At 40.3% G+C, this 18,187-nt stretch overlaps 1 protein-coding gene across 8 annotated transcripts in view; it reads left to right on the top strand.

Annotated features, from left to right (window-relative positions):
- Window positions 1-17,993, top strand: part of CSGALNACT2 (chondroitin sulfate N-acetylgalactosaminyltransferase 2) — a 49,997-nt gene extending 32,004 nt beyond the window's left edge. For 5 of the 8 annotated variants that reach the window (XM_073793587.1, XM_033842213.2, XM_033842214.2 and 2 more), the window contains 2 exons: window positions 9,324-9,405; window positions 14,964-17,993. In XM_073793587.1, the coding sequence (XP_073649688.1) occupies window positions 9,324-9,405; window positions 14,964-15,256 (375 nt within the window). In that variant the 3' untranslated portion in view covers window positions 15,257-17,993. The other 3 variants (XM_073793588.1, XM_073793586.1, XM_073793585.1) reach the window with 3 other exon arrangements.
- Window positions 17,994-18,187: the final 194 nt, after the last annotated feature.

Here is an 18,187-nt window from a genome sequence, read left to right as displayed (position 1 = left end):
ATGTTAGTATTTTATAAATAAAAGAGATGGAAGCTCTGAAGAGATGAAGAGCAATTTAAAATATTAGAACAGTTATCAAACATTTAACCTGCAGATACGTAGATATGTTTCACTGGTAAGTTTTTCCAAACTTTCAAAGAACAGATAATATTAGTGCCATATGATCTACTTAATATATTTTAAGAGGCCAGCATTATCTTCATATCAACCCCTGGCAAAGCATGTATACATAAACACACACACACACACACACACACACACACAGACACACACACACACACACACACTTCTACCTTATCTGTAGGCCAGTATTACTTAGGAATATAGATACAAATGGGGTCAAAGTGGCAAACTGAGCATCTACATCTGCCCTATCTGACACCGTAAATCCTTTGTAGAAGTGAATTATTAAAAATAAAAAGGCATATTCGTATTGGAGAATGAGAGAAGTGCCATTAGGAGATCTAAATTTTGAGAAATTTCTGTAAGGTGACAATAGTTGTCATAGGGTTGATTAATGGAGGAGAGAACAGTCTGGAACATATTCAGGACAACACTGAAGATGGGGCTGCCTTGCATCCTCTGAGCTCATAGAAGACAGGGAGTGGTAGAGTATCTGTGCTTCTCTGGAAGTTGTGCTGAACAGCAGGCATCACAGGCACTGACCTACAGGCTGAGGCAGTGTGTGTGGTCCCTGGAGCTAGAAAGGCAGGGTAGGGTCCTAGGAATACTGAGTTGTAGGGTGGATAGGGAGCCCCAGACTCCAGAGGTGAGCCGTCATTGGCACATTTTGCCCAAGACCACGTTTAGCCCCTCCTTCACTATTGCTGGAGATAGACCCCTGTAATCATAGCTAAGAACCAGGGGTGTTTGAACAATGATTTTTGAAACAAAAATGAGTGGCAGCTAACCACAGCTAGCCAAACATTTGAGGGAAGCTAACACAATGAAAGAGGCACCAAATTTTAATAAATAGAAAAATTAACGTATGAGAATATGAATACAGGTAGAAAACAACTTTAAATATATGTTTAAGGAAATTAGAGAAAATATTGATTTTGTAAAACTATTTGTTGCTAAAAATAGAGTCAGAACTTGGAAATTGTGAAATATAAAACTCAGTAAATGGGCTGAATAGCAGATGGTCACAGTTGAAATAGTTTATAAACTGGCAGACAGGCCAAGAGACAATGTGAGAGAAAAACTGAGATGTGGGAAATCAATTCAGAAGCTCCCAGATTGTTTAATAGGAGTTCCAGAAGAGAAAGAAAAGAGAATAGAGAGGGGAGGAAATAGAAGAAAACTTCAAAGAACTAAGAAAAGATAAGTCTTCTGGCATTTGAGAACAGAAGTCAAGGGACAATCCTAATAGTTTCCAGAGACGCCAAAAATAGCAAAACCTAGCTTGTCTACCAAGGAATAATAGGTTGGCACTCACGGCCTTCATGATAATATTGGTATTAGAAGATAATAAAATGATACCTTGAAAATTCTGAAGAAAAATAACTTCGATTATAGAATCCATATTTGACTTATTTGAGGGCAAAATAGACATTTTTGAACACTGAAGAGCTCAGAGGTTATTTCTCACAGACCTTTTCTAATTCAGCAGAATGAGAATGAGCACATTGAAAGAGGAAGACCTGAGAATAAAACAGTGGTCAGGGGCTTCCCTGCTGGCGCAGTGGTTAAGAATCCACCTGCCAATGCAGAGGACACAGGTTCGAGCCCTGGTCCAGGAAGATCCCACATGCTGCAGAGCCAAGCCCGTGCACCACAACTACTGAGCCTGTGCTCTAGAGCCCGTGAGCCACAACTACTGAGCCTGAGTGCCACAACTGCTGAAGCCCATGCACCTAGAGCCCGTGCTCCCCAACAAGAGAAGCCACCGCAGTGGAGAAGCCTGCGCACCACAACAAAGGGTAGCCCCTGCTTGCCACAACTAGAGAAAAGCCTCTGAGCAGCCACAAAGACCCAATGCAGCCAAAAAATTTTATTTAAATGCAACCAAAAAAATTTTTATTTAAAATAAATTATTTTTAAAAAGTGGTCAACAACAGCAAGAACCTAGTAAAACTTTAGTTTCTTTAAATAGTTGTTGATGAAACACATAATAAAAAAGAAGTTAATAGCAATTTAGGATTAAAAAGTCAAAGGGTATATACATGGTATACATACATGTATGACCTAACTCTGTCCCAAGAGACCCAGAAGCAGTGACATCTTTAGAGTAAAAGGCATACCCAGCTCCCAGATCTTAGTGCTGGGACAGGAAATAGAGGAGCCTGGAGCATCTTGTAGCTCTAGAAAGTAAGGAGATATTCAAACAACAAAAGGATGAGGGTATGTCAGAGGGACACGAGCCTGAAAGGGCTCCCAGTGGCAAAGCTGGAACAATTTGAGCAACAAAATAAATAACCTAGTACTGGATTATAACACTAGAATAAAATAAATATCCATGAGTCCATACTGATATAAATAAATTTGTGAGTGAGTAAATAAGTAATAATAATGAATGAACTGGATAGATCGATAGGTTGATTAGATTAGGGGGAAAAGAGACAGATCTTCCCTACCAAATTCTAAATAACTTGTAGATACTCCCTTTTCCAGAAGGTGGAGCTAGGTGACTCACTTCCAAAGAAACAAGTATGAAAAAAGAAAAACTAGTAGGTTTCAACAGAGAAAGCCTGGCAGACACCACCTTAAACCAAGTAATGAAGGTTAACATTACTAGTCTTGTCATGTACCCCCTCATATGATGTAACAAGAAAGGCACTTCAGCCCTGTGGTCTTTCTTCCAAAAACCTATAACCCCAGCCTAATTATGAGAAAAACTTCAGACAAACCCAAATTGAGGGACATCCTATAAAATACCTGACCATTACTCCTCAAAACTGTCAAGATCATCAAAAACAAGACTGAGAAAATGTCACAATTTCTCAGGAGACTAAGGAGACAACACCAAAGGCAATGTGGTCACCTGGACTGGATCCTAGAACAGAAAAAAGGACATTAAAGGAAAAACTGGTGGAATCCAAATAAAGTCTGCCGTTAGTTAATAGTAATGTACCATTGTTGGTTTCTTAGTTTGGACAAATGTACCACAACGGTGTAAGATAAGAACATTTAGGGGAAGCTAAAGCTACAAGAGAAGTATATGGGAACTCTTTACTATGTGGCAACTTTTCTGTAAATCTGAAATTATTTCAAAATAAAAAGTTTATTTATAAAAAATTTTACTTGGAAAAACAAACCAGAAGAAGTGCAAAATGGACTCAGCCTATGAGGGTGAAGAGCGAATTTTCTTGTCTGGTTTGGGAGGATGTGGGCGAAGAATGATTTGAAAGTGGATTCATTCTAAGATGTTGTATAGAAAAATAAGTTTAAGTACTTCCATTTCAAGTTGTAGTTTCACCAGTTTGTAACCATTGCAATTTATTTAACCTTTCTAAGCTTCATTATTCTCACTTAAAAAGCATAAGACAAAAGTTTGCTCTCCATAATGTTTAAAGTTGTATTAGAAGTAAATAGGAAATACACCAAATAGGAAAAAAAATAGTTAAAAGGCATTTGATAATAATTCACAGTAAACATATTTAAATAGTCATTCTTACTAAGAATGCATTAAAACAGCAGTGCAATACTTTTCTTCTGCCGTGAAATCGCTGTTTTGAAAAACAGCCATGTGAGTGAGGCTGGTGGGGTAGGGGCTCCTCCGTCCCTGCCAGTGGTGTGGGAATGCAGGTGAGCTTTCTGGGTCAGGAGTTTTCAAACAGGTTCATCCCTCTGATCCAATAATTTCCGCTCCCAGGAGTCTCTCCTGAGGAAATAATCAGAGGTGTAGAGTAGCAATATGCATAATATTGACAAGATTGAAAGCAAGCAAAACTCTAATAATAAAATGATAAATTGAATTATAGTATATACTGTGGTGAATGTTGTGTGTCAAGAGGAAAGTGTTCATGAAATGGAAATAAATACAACAGTGTAAATGTAGAGGTAAATGTGAAGTTAAAAAATGGTAAATGGTGTATATATATTTTAAATATTTTAATGCTATAATAGCTAGTGTTTTTTTATGTACCCTTTTGTTTGTGCAAGGTACTGTGCTGTTTTTTATACACGTTAACTCATTTAATCCTGTAACAACCTTTGAGGTGGGTACTATTATTACCCCTGTTTTACAGATGAGGAGACAGCTGTGCATGGATGAGTGCCCCTCCCCTAATGCACAGCTGGCCAGGATGGGGCCAGGAGCCCGGGCAGTGTGGCTCCATAGTCTCCACTCTGTTATATTAATTCATCAAATAGTGAACGTCCATTCTGTGCCAGCCATTATTCACCGCTGTAACCCCAGCACGTAGAACCATACAGACGTGATTGTTGTTCACAAGAATCTTTAGTCTGGTAGGAAAAGACAGAAAATAAAATCAATTAACACATACCATGTAGATCATTAAAACAGGCTGCGTTGTGAAGAGTGATTAGGTGGTATCTGTGTTGCGTTGGGTCAGAAAGGCCTCTCTGAGATGGGGCTGTTGGAGGGGCTTCCAAATGAAAGGAAGGAACCTGCTACACAGTGACTGGGGAAGGCAGTGCCAGGCAGAAAGACAGCTAGTAGATTTCCTAAGGTGGCTGGAGCACAGGGGGCGAGTGGGCACAGAGCTGGGCCAGGTCATGTAGAGCTTGCTATACCCCTGTAAGGGGTTTGAATTTTATGTAAGTGTGATAGAAAACCTTGGGAGTTTTGGTTCTTTGGAGAATGGATTGTGTGTGGCTCTAGCTGCAAGTAGCCAGTTAGGCTTTTGCAGTAGACCAGGGCCGGTGCTGTGGCTTGGGTGAGGATGGTGATTGTGGAGAAAGGTTTGGCTATGATTTAGAAACAGAACTGACAGAACTTGCTGGTAGATTAGATGTGGAGAGTGAGGGAAAGACAGGAGTGGCAAGAGGAGAGATCAGGACTTCAATTTGAGCATGGTAGGTGTGTGTTGGTTATCAGACATCCAAGGGAAAATGCCAAGTTGCCAGGGGGATTCGTGGACCTGCCATCTGTGAGCAGCTGAGGGCTGGAGATGTAGGTTATGTGTGGATCGCTGCATCTCCCACATGCTTAGGAGAAAGAGTAAAATGCAATAAAATGTTAACAATCAGGGATTGTAGACAATATGAGTTTCCTTCTACTTTTCCTCAGTGAAAATGTGCTGATTTAAAAATCAAACAAAACCAATGACTCTTTTCCCCAAGTCTGATAATATTTGAAGAATTTTTAAAGAAACTAAAGTTATAAATGAAGTCATAATATTTATAAAATCAGAATTGGCCTGGGGTAGAAATGTCAGAGTGGATGTTTTAATACTTTGCACCAGGATTATATATATTATATATTTTTGACAAAGGAGATAAGAATATTAGAGCCCACTCTTGGTTTTGCCACAAAACTTATGCCTCTATAAATTTATTTATTCATTTAACAAGTATTTATTGAAAGCCTATCCTGTGCCTTGCATTGTTCTAGGTACTAGGGATATAGCGGTGAGCAAAATTAATAGCGAGCAAAATTAACAAAAAGTCCTGCCCTCAGGAAGAAGCCTTCCACCCCCCACCAAATGTTAAAGGAAAATTTGTATTTCATTTATTAGCTCCTACTTGAGCCAAGTTCTCAGTACTGCCTGGCTCATTCTGTTTTCCAGAGTGGTTCTCCCATTCTGCACAGCAGCTTTTTCAGACTGTCCCACTCTTCTCAAAAGCTGCCTCCTCTACAGACCTGTATATTCCTATATTCCTGCTATCTGCAAGAATTTCCAGTCTGTGGTTGCCCTACAGATCACTGAAATTCACTGTGTGCAGAACCTAGCTCCACATCATCCATCTCTGGGCTGGTCCTCCCCTGCCCCCAGCCCCGTGCTCCTGCTCTTGTGGGGGATGTACCGTCACATACCCATTGTCAGGACAACAGTCTGCTGTCATCCTTGGATGATCCTTCCGTCTCATCCCCTGCTCCTGCCCATTGAGTCACTTGCTGACTTCTGTCAATTCTGTGTCCTAAATCTTTTCTACATCCCATCAAATTTTTTTTCTTTCTGGACATACCATGACAGTCTATACCACCAGCCTCTTATCCCCAGATTATAACTGTTGCCTCTTAACCAGCCTCACTGACTCCATTCTTGCCTTCTTACCTCTTCTCTCTCCTTATCTCTTCTCCCTTATCATCCAGAATGATCTTCCAAAAACATCATCTGATCACATTACTCCTTTTGCTCCTACTCTTCAGAGAACCCCCATTACCATTAGGATAAAGCCCAAACCATGTGACCAGGCACACGTAGTTCTCTCCGATGTGGCCCTGCTGATCCCTCTAGGCCAGGGGTCAGCAGTCTGTGGCCTGCAGGCCAGATCTGGCCTGCTGCCTAGTTTTGAATGGCCCATGAGTTAAGAATGGTTGAAAAGTATTTTTAAAAGGATAATATTTCATGGCACATGAAAATTATATGAAATTCAAATTTCAGTGGCCTTAAAGTTTTTTGGAACACAACGTGTTCATTTGATTATTTAATTGTTAATGACTGCTTTCACACTACAGTGACAGAGTTGAGTAGTTGAGACGGAGATTCTGTGTTCTGCAGAGCCTAAAATATTTACTGTCCAGTTCTCTATAAAAATTTCCTGAGCCCTGCTCCACATTTATGGGCACCTCTACTTCTGACCCCAGTGTTTAGTCCCACCATCTTTCACCCACAGTGCTCTCTTCCATCACAGGCCTTTGCGTAAACTGTTCCTTTGCCTGGAACTTTCTCCCAGCACATCTTTCACTTAACTAACTCCTACTTATCTCTCAGATCCCAGCTCTAACTTCATTTCTTGGAGGAAGCTGTCTCAGAATGCTGCAGGTTGGGTGAGGTGCCTGTCTCTCTCATCTCTGTCACCCTCCTCACATCCATATCCTCATTTCCCTCCTTACCCAACTCAGATTCCATGGTCAGCTGTTATCCACAGCCTCTTTTTTGCCATACACTCACCTCCTTCATCCCTCACTCCTTCCAGTGTTTTCTCTTAGAACCCTAACCTGGTTAAGGACAACTCTGTCAACCCGGCCCCAGAGCAGCAGAATGTGGAGAGTGAGAGACACACAGTCCCACTACACAGCATAGCTTTAAACGTGACCACAGGCCTCAGGAGTCCCAGACTGCCCTGAAATCCTGTGCCTTACCCTAGTCCACCCACTCTTTGTCCTCCAAGCCTGCCACACTATCCTTCTCACGCCTCCCAGCAGCCCTCACCACTCCTCACTCTCCACGTATGTGTTTCATTTAGAAAAGAGAAGCAGTCGGATGTTCACTTCCTTATTCTCCTGTCATGAGATCCATCGGCCTCACTGGCTCTGTATCCCATTCTCAGCCTCTCTCCAGTCCCAGTGGAGGAACTGCCACATTCCTTCCTAAGGCCAGCTCGTCCTTTTGTAGTGAACTACACGGAGCTCATCCCTCATGCCTAAACAAGGGCGCCCCTCAGCCATTCTTCACTCTCTCCTATCCTAACATTTTGCCTCTTCTAGATCATTGCCATAAGCCTATCAAAATACTGTAATACCACTTATGTTTGGAAAATGTAATAGCTGTTTCTTGACCTGGGGCCTCATTCTTCTTGCCCTTGTTTTCTGAGCTATTGCCACAGTTGTTTCTTTACTGTTTCTCAAACACTCCAAGTGAGCTCCTCCCTCAGAGCCATTGTACATGCTTCTGGAATGATCTCCACATATTTGCATAGCCCACTCCCTGATTTCAGTAGGGTCCCTGCTCAAACGTTACCTCCTCATAGAGGCCTTTTGTGGCCATTATATCTAAAATAGGCTTTCTATCTTGCTCTCTTTTTAGCCTACGGCATCTTTCTTTCCAGCATGTGTCACCACCTGAGACCTATATTTATTTATTGGTTATTTTCCCATCAAAATGGAGGCTCTGTGGTAGCAGGGATTTTGTCACCTCTGTTCCCTGCTGGGTCCCAGCTCCCAAAACCAAGTCCAACAGATTAAACACTTGTTGAATGTATGAATTTTAAAAGGAGGTTTATCAAGCTTCAACTTTTACTTCATTCTGCAGGTGCAGTGTCATCAAAGCTCTGATTTTCTTTTTCTTTCTCTGCTTGGACTTCAGTGGTGACTGCTCCATTTTAAAACTGGTTTCCCTCATGGTGGGAAAGGACTGCAGCAGTTCCAAACTTCTCATCTATACCCTACACCAGGGGTTGACACATTTATTCTGTAAAGAGCCACATAGAAAATATTTTAGGTTTTGCAGACCATACAGTCCCTGTTCCAACTATTTAATAACTCTGCCATTGTACCACAAAAATACCCATAGACAATTTGTAAACAAATGAGTGTGGCTTTGTTCCAATACAGTTATTTGCAAAGCCAGGTGGTAGTTGCTTACTCCTGCCGTACACCATCCAAAGAGAGCAAGTGTCTTTTCTAGTAGCTCTCAGAAGAATGAGGGGGCTTTGTTTTCCAAAGTTCCCAATAGCCCTCCTGTTTTAGCATGTTGACCTGAGCTTTGTCTAATGCCTAATCAGTTCCTAAGTGAGTAGGGTGAGACCGTCTCACTGGTGTAGCATGCTCACGGCCCAGTCTGACGCTGCCAGTGGAAGGAGCGTCCCTGAAACTCATGGACTGCATGGGGCCAGGTAATTACCAGAGCAAAACTGTACACAGTTAGGAAAGCGGTAGGGGAATGGATGCTGGCCAGGCACCAAATAAGGTCTACTGTGTAGAAGTGATCAGTGTATTACGGTATGTGCTTGTGCAACTGGTGTCCTCCTTAAACAGAATGTAAGCCCCCTGAGGTCAGGCATCAAATTCTTTGATTGTTAGTAACCTCAGCTTGCACCTTCTACAAGGTTTGAACAAATTAAATTGAAAGTAGAGAACAAAAGTATGGGCACCAAGTGGGGACAGCAGGGTAGGGGGTGGGGCAGTGGTGGTGGGATAAATTGGGAGATTAGGATTGACATACACATACTAATTTGTATGAAATAGATAACTAATAAGAACCTGCTGTATAAAAAAAGTAAAATAAAACAAAATTCATAAAACAAAACAAAACAACAAAAAAGAAGTAGCAAGAATCCTGTGCTCATGGGGATTACTGTATTTTTGTTGGTTTTGTAAGGATTTAGTAATATAAAGGCATCTGATCCATTATCAGTCACATAAATGCCAGGAAAAAGTATTATTTGGAAAATATTTTAATTTGTTTCATTGTTGATTGAAACTACTTCTAGTTTTTGAGGGATTAAATTGAATTTTGTTTTTTAAACTTAAGGTTCACAAAAAGGATTCTGGCTTTTGGCGAGATTTTGGCTTTGGAATGACTTGTCAGTATCGATCAGATTTCCTGACCATTGGTAAGTATACCTTACATTTAAGGATAGGACTTTAGGTATATACTGTAATATGGCATTTTTCTAAAAGGTCTCAGATGTAAATGTTTTCCTATTAAATTTTGAATGTCTGAGATAAGCTGAAGAGTCTGGAAATATGAAAGGCAAAGTGAGCTTATAATTAGTGTCTTTGAATAGAAAAATGAGGTCATAATGATAAAATAAAATACCCATATTTGCAGTTGTTTCGAGTACCCTTACAAAAGATCTGTACCTGGCTTTGGTGGTGTACTCATTAATTGTTACAGCTAGAAATAATGTTGGGTTATCTAGTCCAAGGGCTTTCATATTTTTTACTTGGAGAGGAAACCACGGATTTCTTGAACATAATGCAAAATCCCAGTATTTAAAACAAATGGGAAAACACCTAACCTTTCTAGCTCTCGTTGAAGTTGGAGTGGGGAACTTGGAATCACTGGCTTAGTTATCCACTCTCCTAAACCAAAGCTAACCATGAAGGATCTCATCTAAGCTACCTGCCCCACTGTACCTTTAGTCTCACCCAGCAAAAATTAAAGTATCAGAGCTTAGTTTAAGGAAGCAGGCTGAAACCTGATTCATTCATTCCATGTCTCCTGATTCATTCAGGGGCTACCTTTCCACAACGTGTTAGAATACATGGTATATATATTTTTTAATAGAATATATTTTGTGTATTTTTTAGGTCCATCTTACCTTCATTTTTATAATCAGCCATTTGTTTTGGAAATTCCTACACCTTGTCTTTTTTTTTTTTTTTTTTGGCCATGTTGGGTCCTCGTTGCTGTGCGTGGGCTTTCTCTAGTTGCAGCGAGGAGGGGCTACTCTTCGTTGCGGTGCACAGGCTTCTCATTGTGGTGGATTCTCTTGTTGCAGAGCACAGGCTCTAGACGTGCACGCTTCAGTAGTTGCAGCACACGGGCTCAGTAGTTGTGGCACACGGGCTTAGTTGCTCCACGGCATGTGGGATCTTGATCAGGGCTCGAACCCATGTCCCCTGCATTGGCAGGTGGATTCTTAACCACTGTGCCAGCAGGGAAGTCCTCCACCTTGTCTTTTTATCTCTGTAACAAATGATGGAAAATCAGCAAATAGTAATAAAAAAGACTATTACATGAGACTAATGCCTTTTTCCCTGATTTCTTGCTTAATAAAATAGTAAGGATACATCACTGCCTTCTGACCTCTGTTATTTCTCACTGCTCCTTTCTCATTGTTTTTTCCTTGTATTTCTATTAGATACATGTTGGAGCAGTTAATGGTGTCCCACATTTCTCTGAGACTGTTCATTTTTCTTCATTCTTTTCCTCTTTGTATTGCATAATCTCAATTGATCTATCTTCAGGTTCACTGATTCTTCGTTTGTTAGTTCAGATCTACTGTTGAGCTGCTCTAGTGAATTTTTCATTTGAGTTATTGTGCTTTTTAACTCTAGAATCTCATTTCTATCTCTTTATTAATACTCTCTTCTTGATGAGACGTTGTCATCGTACTTTGTTACTTCTTTAAGCATGATTTCTTTTAATTCTTCGAACATATTTATAATGGTTGTTTTGAAATCTGCTAAAACTGACATCCAGGCGCTCTCACAGGCAGTTTCTGTTGCGGGCTTTTCTTTTGGTGTATGGGTCACACTTTTCAGTATTCTTTCAATACTTTTTTGAAAACTGGACGTTTTAGATAATATTTTGTGTTGATTCTAGATATTGACTCCCCCTGCCTCCAGGGCTTGTATTTTGTTTTGACTTTGCTTATTCATTTATTAATTGACTTGGCTTTACTATTTTAGTGAATTCTGTCTCCCTACCCTCTGCCTCCCAACAATATGAAGCTTCTCATGTCTCTCATCAGGGCATGTTGCACAGCCATCCTGGGATGACGTTGGATTTAGTGGGGCTCTCTTTGACTGTCTCTTTCCATGCCTGTTGATGTCACTCCTACCTATTAGGCTGCACTAATTTGCTCTGATTTAACAGTGCTCTGGGACATAAATTGCTCCGTAGTCTGAACCAATTAAATCGAACCCTTTTACAGGGTAGTTTTTGGGGCAAGTTTTTGAGGTTTGCTTGGACCCAAGGAGGGCTGTGCACATGGCCTGATGTCTCCCTGCCTTAGCTGTCTCTTTGCCTGCCTCGTTCTGGTAAACTGGCTGGCCTACATTTTAGCTTGTTCTAATGGGGCTACCAGCCTCCTCTTAATTGTTTACCACCAAATCTCCAGTATCTTCAAGAGCCCCCTTAGGCCTGAACTTCTGCACATTCTCTTTTAAATAAAGTCAGTTCCTTTGGGAAAAGCTCTGGAGCATTTGTTCTTATGGACTGCTGCTTCCCCTGAGCCTCTGCTCCAGACCTGGGGGTGGAGATAGTGGCACACTTCTCTCAGAGGGACACCCCTGCTTTATGAGCGGGACACTAGGTGGCAGCAGAAGGGACTACTCCCTCTTGGAGAGCCTCTACCCTATGAATGTGGGCTGGGTGAGAAAGGGAGCCCCTGCCCTCTCAGCAGCACTTGTTTGCAGTTTAGCCTCTTTCATTTGGAGCTTCTGTTCTTGTCCCTCTTTCCTGTCCTTCTGGTATTCCCATTATACATATGTTACACCTTTTGTAGTTGTCCCATAGTTCTTGGATATTCTGTTCTGTGTTTTCTTTTCTTCCCCTCCCCACCCTCCGCCCCCAGTCTTCTTTCTCTTTGCTTTTCAGTCTTAGAAGTCTCTATTCACCTGTTCTCAAGTTCAGAGATTCTTTCCTCAGCCAAGTCCAGTCTACTAGTGAGCCCCTCAAAGGTATTCTTCATTTCTGTTACATTGCTTTTTATCTTTAGCATTTCTTTGTGATTCTTTCTTAGGATCTCTATCTCTCTGCTTACATTAACCACCTGTTCTTGCATGTTGTCTGCTTTTTCCATTAGAGCACTTAGCATATTAATTATAGTCATTTTAAATTCACAGTCCTTTAGTTCCAACATCCCTGCCATATCTGAGTCTGGTTCTGACGTTTGCTCTTTCTCTCTGATACTGACCAGGGTTCTTAGCCTTCCCCAATCAATAGAAGTTGACTAGAGGCCGGACAAGAAATTCATGCAAGGCTTTATTGGGGCCCCTGCTGCAGCAGCCGGGGAGTGAGAACAAACGACAGGTTCCCTTGCTTGCTCACTCGCTGAGGCAGGGCGAGCTTGTTCCTTATACGGGGTGGGGGTAGGCGTGTGTCCAGGGGTCGGAGCAGAGGGGGGGTGGCTTAGATGGTCTGCCCACCCCTTGGTGGGGTTGAGTGCAGATGGTCTGCCCACCCCTTGGTGGGGTTGAGAGGGGGGGTGGCTTAGATGGTCTGCCCACCCCTTGGTGGGGTTGAGTGCAGATGGTCTGCCCACCCCTTGGTGGGGTTGAGAGGGGGGGTGGCTTAGATGGTCTGCCCACCCCTTGGTGGGGTTGAGTGGGGTTGACTGCATGCGCAGTTCCCTGCTTTTGCTCCTGACACCCAGTTTTTGCTCCAGGCTCTTTAGAAGTGGCAGTTGGGTTTTTCGATCTTTTGTATCTTTCTATCCATAATTTGCCCCAACTGCGCATTCATGCAGTTATTTTTCGTCCCATACGGTTTCTTTGTATTTTGTTGCTTCGAGGAGAGGTGTGTCCAGGTGTAAGCACTGCAGCAAAGGGTCCCAGGTCCCAGCCTGTCTCACTTCAAACTGTTTTTTGATTTTTAGTTTGCCTAATTTTTTTCCTCATAGCTGAACATGATGTACTGGGTAAAGGAAACTGCAGTAACTAGGCCTTTAGTGATGGTAAGGTGTGGGAGAAGAGGAAGAATTCTGTAGTCCTATGATAAGGCCTCAGTCCATCTTTAGTGAGCCTGGACCATGAACTTCACAATCGTTTCACAGACACAGCCCCCAATCTTAGGTGGGACAGGATGGCTAGAGTGGGCTGGAGTTGGGTATATCCCTTCCCCCAGATAGGTTAGACTCTGGTAAAATAGTTTTTCCTAAACACAGGCCTTATTAAGAAGAACAAAATGCCCTGGCATATTTCAGAATGGTTACTTTCCCCCTCCTTCTGAAAGCACTAGGGGATTTTTCTCCAGTCTTCACTGTGAGAACCTGGTAGACCTAGAGGTAAAACTCATAAAAGTGTGCAGGCCTCTCTGGAATTTTCAACTCTTAGACTTTTCCACTGAGCCTCTAGCAATTCATCAATTACAGTTCAGATTTTCCTACCCCAGTACTGGTTCCCCTGGAGATTTCTACTAGTCCATTTCTTCCCTAATAGTTGTGATTCTGTCTTACCCACCTATCTGTGTCTTCACAGTTTGCCCTGTGACTTTATTTCTCCAAGGGATCTGAAAGGAGTTGTTGAGTTTTCAGTTTGTTCAACTTTTTACTTGTTGTCAGGATGGAGTGATGACTTCTAAGGTCTGTACATGCTGGACCAGAAACCGGAAGTCCTCTGTTTATTTTTATACCGTCTCCAATATTTGAGGAGCTTATTCGTATCTACAAGGAAGAAAAGCCAAGATATAATCAGACATAGCATTTAGTAAAGCTGTGACTATTTAAAGTAATATTTTTCAGAGATCTCAGGATTATTGTCATCCTATGAGAGTGAAATTAAGTGACATAGAATTATTTGACAAAAGACATAATTTGGAAACCTAGCTTTTAATTAAAGAATTAATTTTTTTCTCCATTTTTAAGAATCTTTTCTAGCTTTTCAAAAAACTCAAAATAGTTTGTATTCTCCATGCTTCTTTAAAGTTAGTTCAGCTTAAACCAATTTGAAAATAGTGTGAACTCTATCTCCCTTGCTCTAAGTAAGGCTCTAAGTGACATTTACATTGCCAGGTCTACTTGATTCTTTTTAAGTTCTTAATTGAGCAGCACACACTTGACCATTTCTTTCTCAGGATGCTTTCCTCACTTCACTACTGTGATAGCACATTCTCCAGAATTTTCTCCTTCTTCTGGGGCCGCCTCTCAGTCTGTTTTGCTGACTTGTCTTTCTCTGCCTGTTTACCCTCTAGATATTGACATTTCTTAGCATTTAGACCTGGGCCCTGTTTTCCCTGTAAACTCTAGTAATTTCACCCACTTCCATGGCTTTAAATCATCTGTGTGCCCATTCTCAACTTTATGTGTCCACCTTGGCCATTTCTTCTGTTTTCCCCTCTGGAAAGTTTTCTGTGACCCAGAAGAACTTGGATCTCAAAGGATAGAAAGAAAACATAATAAAACATTAATGGTGGTGATATTGTGGGTGATTTATGTTTCCTTCTCCTTTATTTGACTTTCTAGAGGTTTTCTGTAGAACTCTGAAGTTTACAAAGTATTCTCAAATGTTTGATCTCATTTTGATACTCTCAACAACAGATTGTGAGCTTCTAGACGTCAGCTGGTAACTGGATTTCTAAACCAGGATGTCAGTCCTCTACTTCAGGTGTCTTTGGATTATACCGTGCCATCTCATTTGAAGCAGAATGTTTAAATGTTTATCAGGTTTGACTGTGCTCTGGCTGCCAGGCAGTTACTTAACAGTGTGAGTTTTGATCCTGCAGGTGGATTTGATATGGAAGTAAAAGGTTGGGGTGGAGAAGATGTTCATCTTTATCGAAAATACTTACATGGTGACCTGATTGTGATTCGGACTCCGGTTCCTGGTCTTTTCCACCTCTGGCACGAGAAACGCTGTGCTGATGAGTTGACACCCGAGCAGTACCGCATGTGCATCCAGTCCAAAGCCATGAACGAGGCCTCTCACTCGCACCTGGGAATGCTGGTCTTCAGGGAGGAGATAGAGACGCATCTTCACAAACAGGCATACAGGACAAATAGCGAATCTGTTGGTTAATGTCATCAGTGACACATTAGTCTGAACCACAAACCAGCACTATTTAGCCTTAATTCCAATTCCAGATGCAGTGCCTCTTTCAGAGAAGACATGCTTATCTTTTGTGTTCTTGCTGACATTACTTTAGCAATTTAACTTAGTGTGAGAAGAAAAAGCAAGTTTTGCAATGCAAAGTCTCTGTTTTGTGAGTATACTTCACTATGGAATCATTGACAAATCAAAATCTGGTATTTGTTCTAAGAGTAGCTTTGAGTTAATTTTACCCGGCTTCATGTTCTGATGTGTATCCTGGTTGCGTCTGGGCTGAGGGATGGAATGTGTTGTGCTGAAGGTGGGTCGGGAGCATCCTGTTCCCAAAGAGAGGACGGAGTGTTATGGATGGAGTGTGTGGATAAGGGCTCTTCACCTACCGACCACTGAGTCAACCTACTTGGTTTTAAATTAAGATCTTTGGGCAGTTGCTTAAAGGATCCTTTTTCACTGAAGCAGAGAATAATTAAATGACACATCTAAAATCCCCAACTAATCAAGAGAAGGCAGAGACAAAAATCCATCAACTTTGTGTTGTTGCCTAGCCCCCTCAATGTCTGTTTTTAAACAAATGGGTAATAGTAGAAAATACTAAGGTTATAATCTGTGGCTTGATTAAAAATATAATGTGTTACAAATTTAGCATCATGTTCAGGATTAGGAGTCAAAGTTGCTGTAGACTGTTTTGAACAAACAGAAATAAACATGGAAACGTCTTTAACAGAACAGTTAATTATGCTGGAGTGTAGGACACTAGGGGTGTCTGGGACATCAGTTTACATGAGCCAGGGCCGTATCAGGGCCTTCTTGTGGTGGTTCAGAATAGATGAGCATAGCATGGTGTCGTGTGTTTTTGGCTTTGTATTGTCTTATTTAGCATGGATCCATAATGTATGTATTATTCTTTTTTCTAATATGTTAATTAAGCTACATCTGTGTTATTATAATACTTTGAGTTGAGGAGGAGTTTCACTGAAGGAAGAAAAACCAAACAATTTAATGAGGTATACCATAAGATCATACTGATTTGAGAAAAGGGGAGGAGGGGAAGTTTGTCTAAATGGAAATCTGAATTACAGAATATTTTAGAGAAATATATAACTTGCAGATAGAATGATGTTTTAATTGAGGTGTAAATTATATTAAGGAGACAAGATGAGTAAGAAATTATATTCAGATATGACTGTACTGTGTTATTTATCACACATGGATCTTTTACCATATGGTCAATTGCTAGATCCACAAATTGGAGATATGGTGAAAGGCATGCATAGATTTTTGAACCTTTGGCTTTTAAAAGGGACCTATATTGAATTCTTTCTATTTGTATAGAAACTCCTGAAAATTCATAGAAGACAAATCATTACTCTTTTTTCTCAGTAAATCATATCATCTGAAATATTATAAATCCCAAATTTCTTGGTGCTACATGAATTCAATTTTATAATAACTCTTACTAAATATTCTTACAAGTTTTTAGTTGGGGTAGCATTTAGGCTTAGTTTTTTAAGATGTGTAAAATGTTCTCTGCAAAATTGTTCAGGCCATTGTCTCCTTTTATATACAGTTATTTATTGTGAAGACCAGTGAATTAAGGTATTTAAAGTGAGAGAACCTAATTATTTGCAAAAGTGAGTTGTAGCTGGTTTTTTGACAGAATCAAATGATTTTTTTTCCTTTTTTAAAAAAAAAAAAAGCTTTTCATTTAAAGATGGAAGCTAAGCAATGGAAACATTACTCTGTTTTTGACAGTAAAAGGTACCAATAAAGTATTTTATTACCGAAGGTTAAATGAAAATGTGATAAGTTAATTTCTTTCTGTTGTAAAATATCATAAATACAGAAAAGTGTATGACATGTAAATGTGTACTTTAAAGAATAATAAAGCCAACGCTAGTGCACCAGCTATTCAGATTAGGATATAGAACATCACCAGTGAAAAGTCTCTGTGTGCCCTTTCTCGATCACATACCCTCACCTCACTCTCTCCATAATAGTCACTATCCTGATTTTTGTGAGTTTTTCACTCATTTTTCTTCACAGTTTTCCCAACTATGTATGTATCTCTACCCAATGACTATTTTGCCTGTTTTGAATTTGTATGCATATTATTTCATTATACTCTAACTTTCAGTATTTTGTTTTTGAGGTTCACTCATGTTAATCTCAAAATTAATTCATTTTCATTACTGACTAGTATTCCACTGAATGAAAATACTGTAGTATTATTCTACTGTTGATAGATATTTGGATCATTCATCATTTTTTTTTTTGTTTGCTTATTTGCTTTTGCTATCACAAGCAATGTTGTCGTGAATACTGCTGTGCGTGTCTCTTAGGAGTGTGCGAGAATTTCTCTAGGAGTAATGATGCTAAGTCATCGGTTGTGTGTACGTTCAACTTACTTTCCGAAGTGGACCACCTCCAGCACTGTAAGAGATTCACTTTGCATCCTTGGTAATACTTAATTTTGTCAGACTTATTAATTCTTGCTAATCTAGTGGACTTTAGGCATGAATTGTAATTATAATTTTCATTTCCAGTCTTTTTGCCCATTATTATAAGTTCATAGGAATTCTTCACATATTCTGGGTACCAATTCTTGTTGGTTAAATGTTTACAAGTAACTTCTCCCAGGATGTGGCTTGTCTTTTCCCATTGTTGATGGTACTTTCTGATGAATAAAAATTAACTTTAATGTGTTCAATTAATCTTTTTCCTTTATGTTTTCTTTTTATTACTGATTTATGACCTCATAATAGAGAAGGGTATCCTAAAGCTATTGTTCTGTATTATCTTCTAAATACCTCATACGTAGCTTTGCTTTTTCCCAGTCATAAAAGTGGAAGAGGTTTTGTATATTATGTGACGTAAGGATTGCATTTCACTTTTTTCCAGCGT

The sequence above is a fragment of the Tursiops truncatus genome, chromosome 16, assembly GCF_011762595.2.
Source record: "Tursiops truncatus isolate mTurTru1 chromosome 16, mTurTru1.mat.Y, whole genome shotgun sequence".
Lineage (NCBI taxonomy): Eukaryota > Metazoa > Chordata > Mammalia > Artiodactyla > Delphinidae > Tursiops > Tursiops truncatus.
This window is presented reverse-complemented; position numbering and strand designations above follow the sequence as displayed.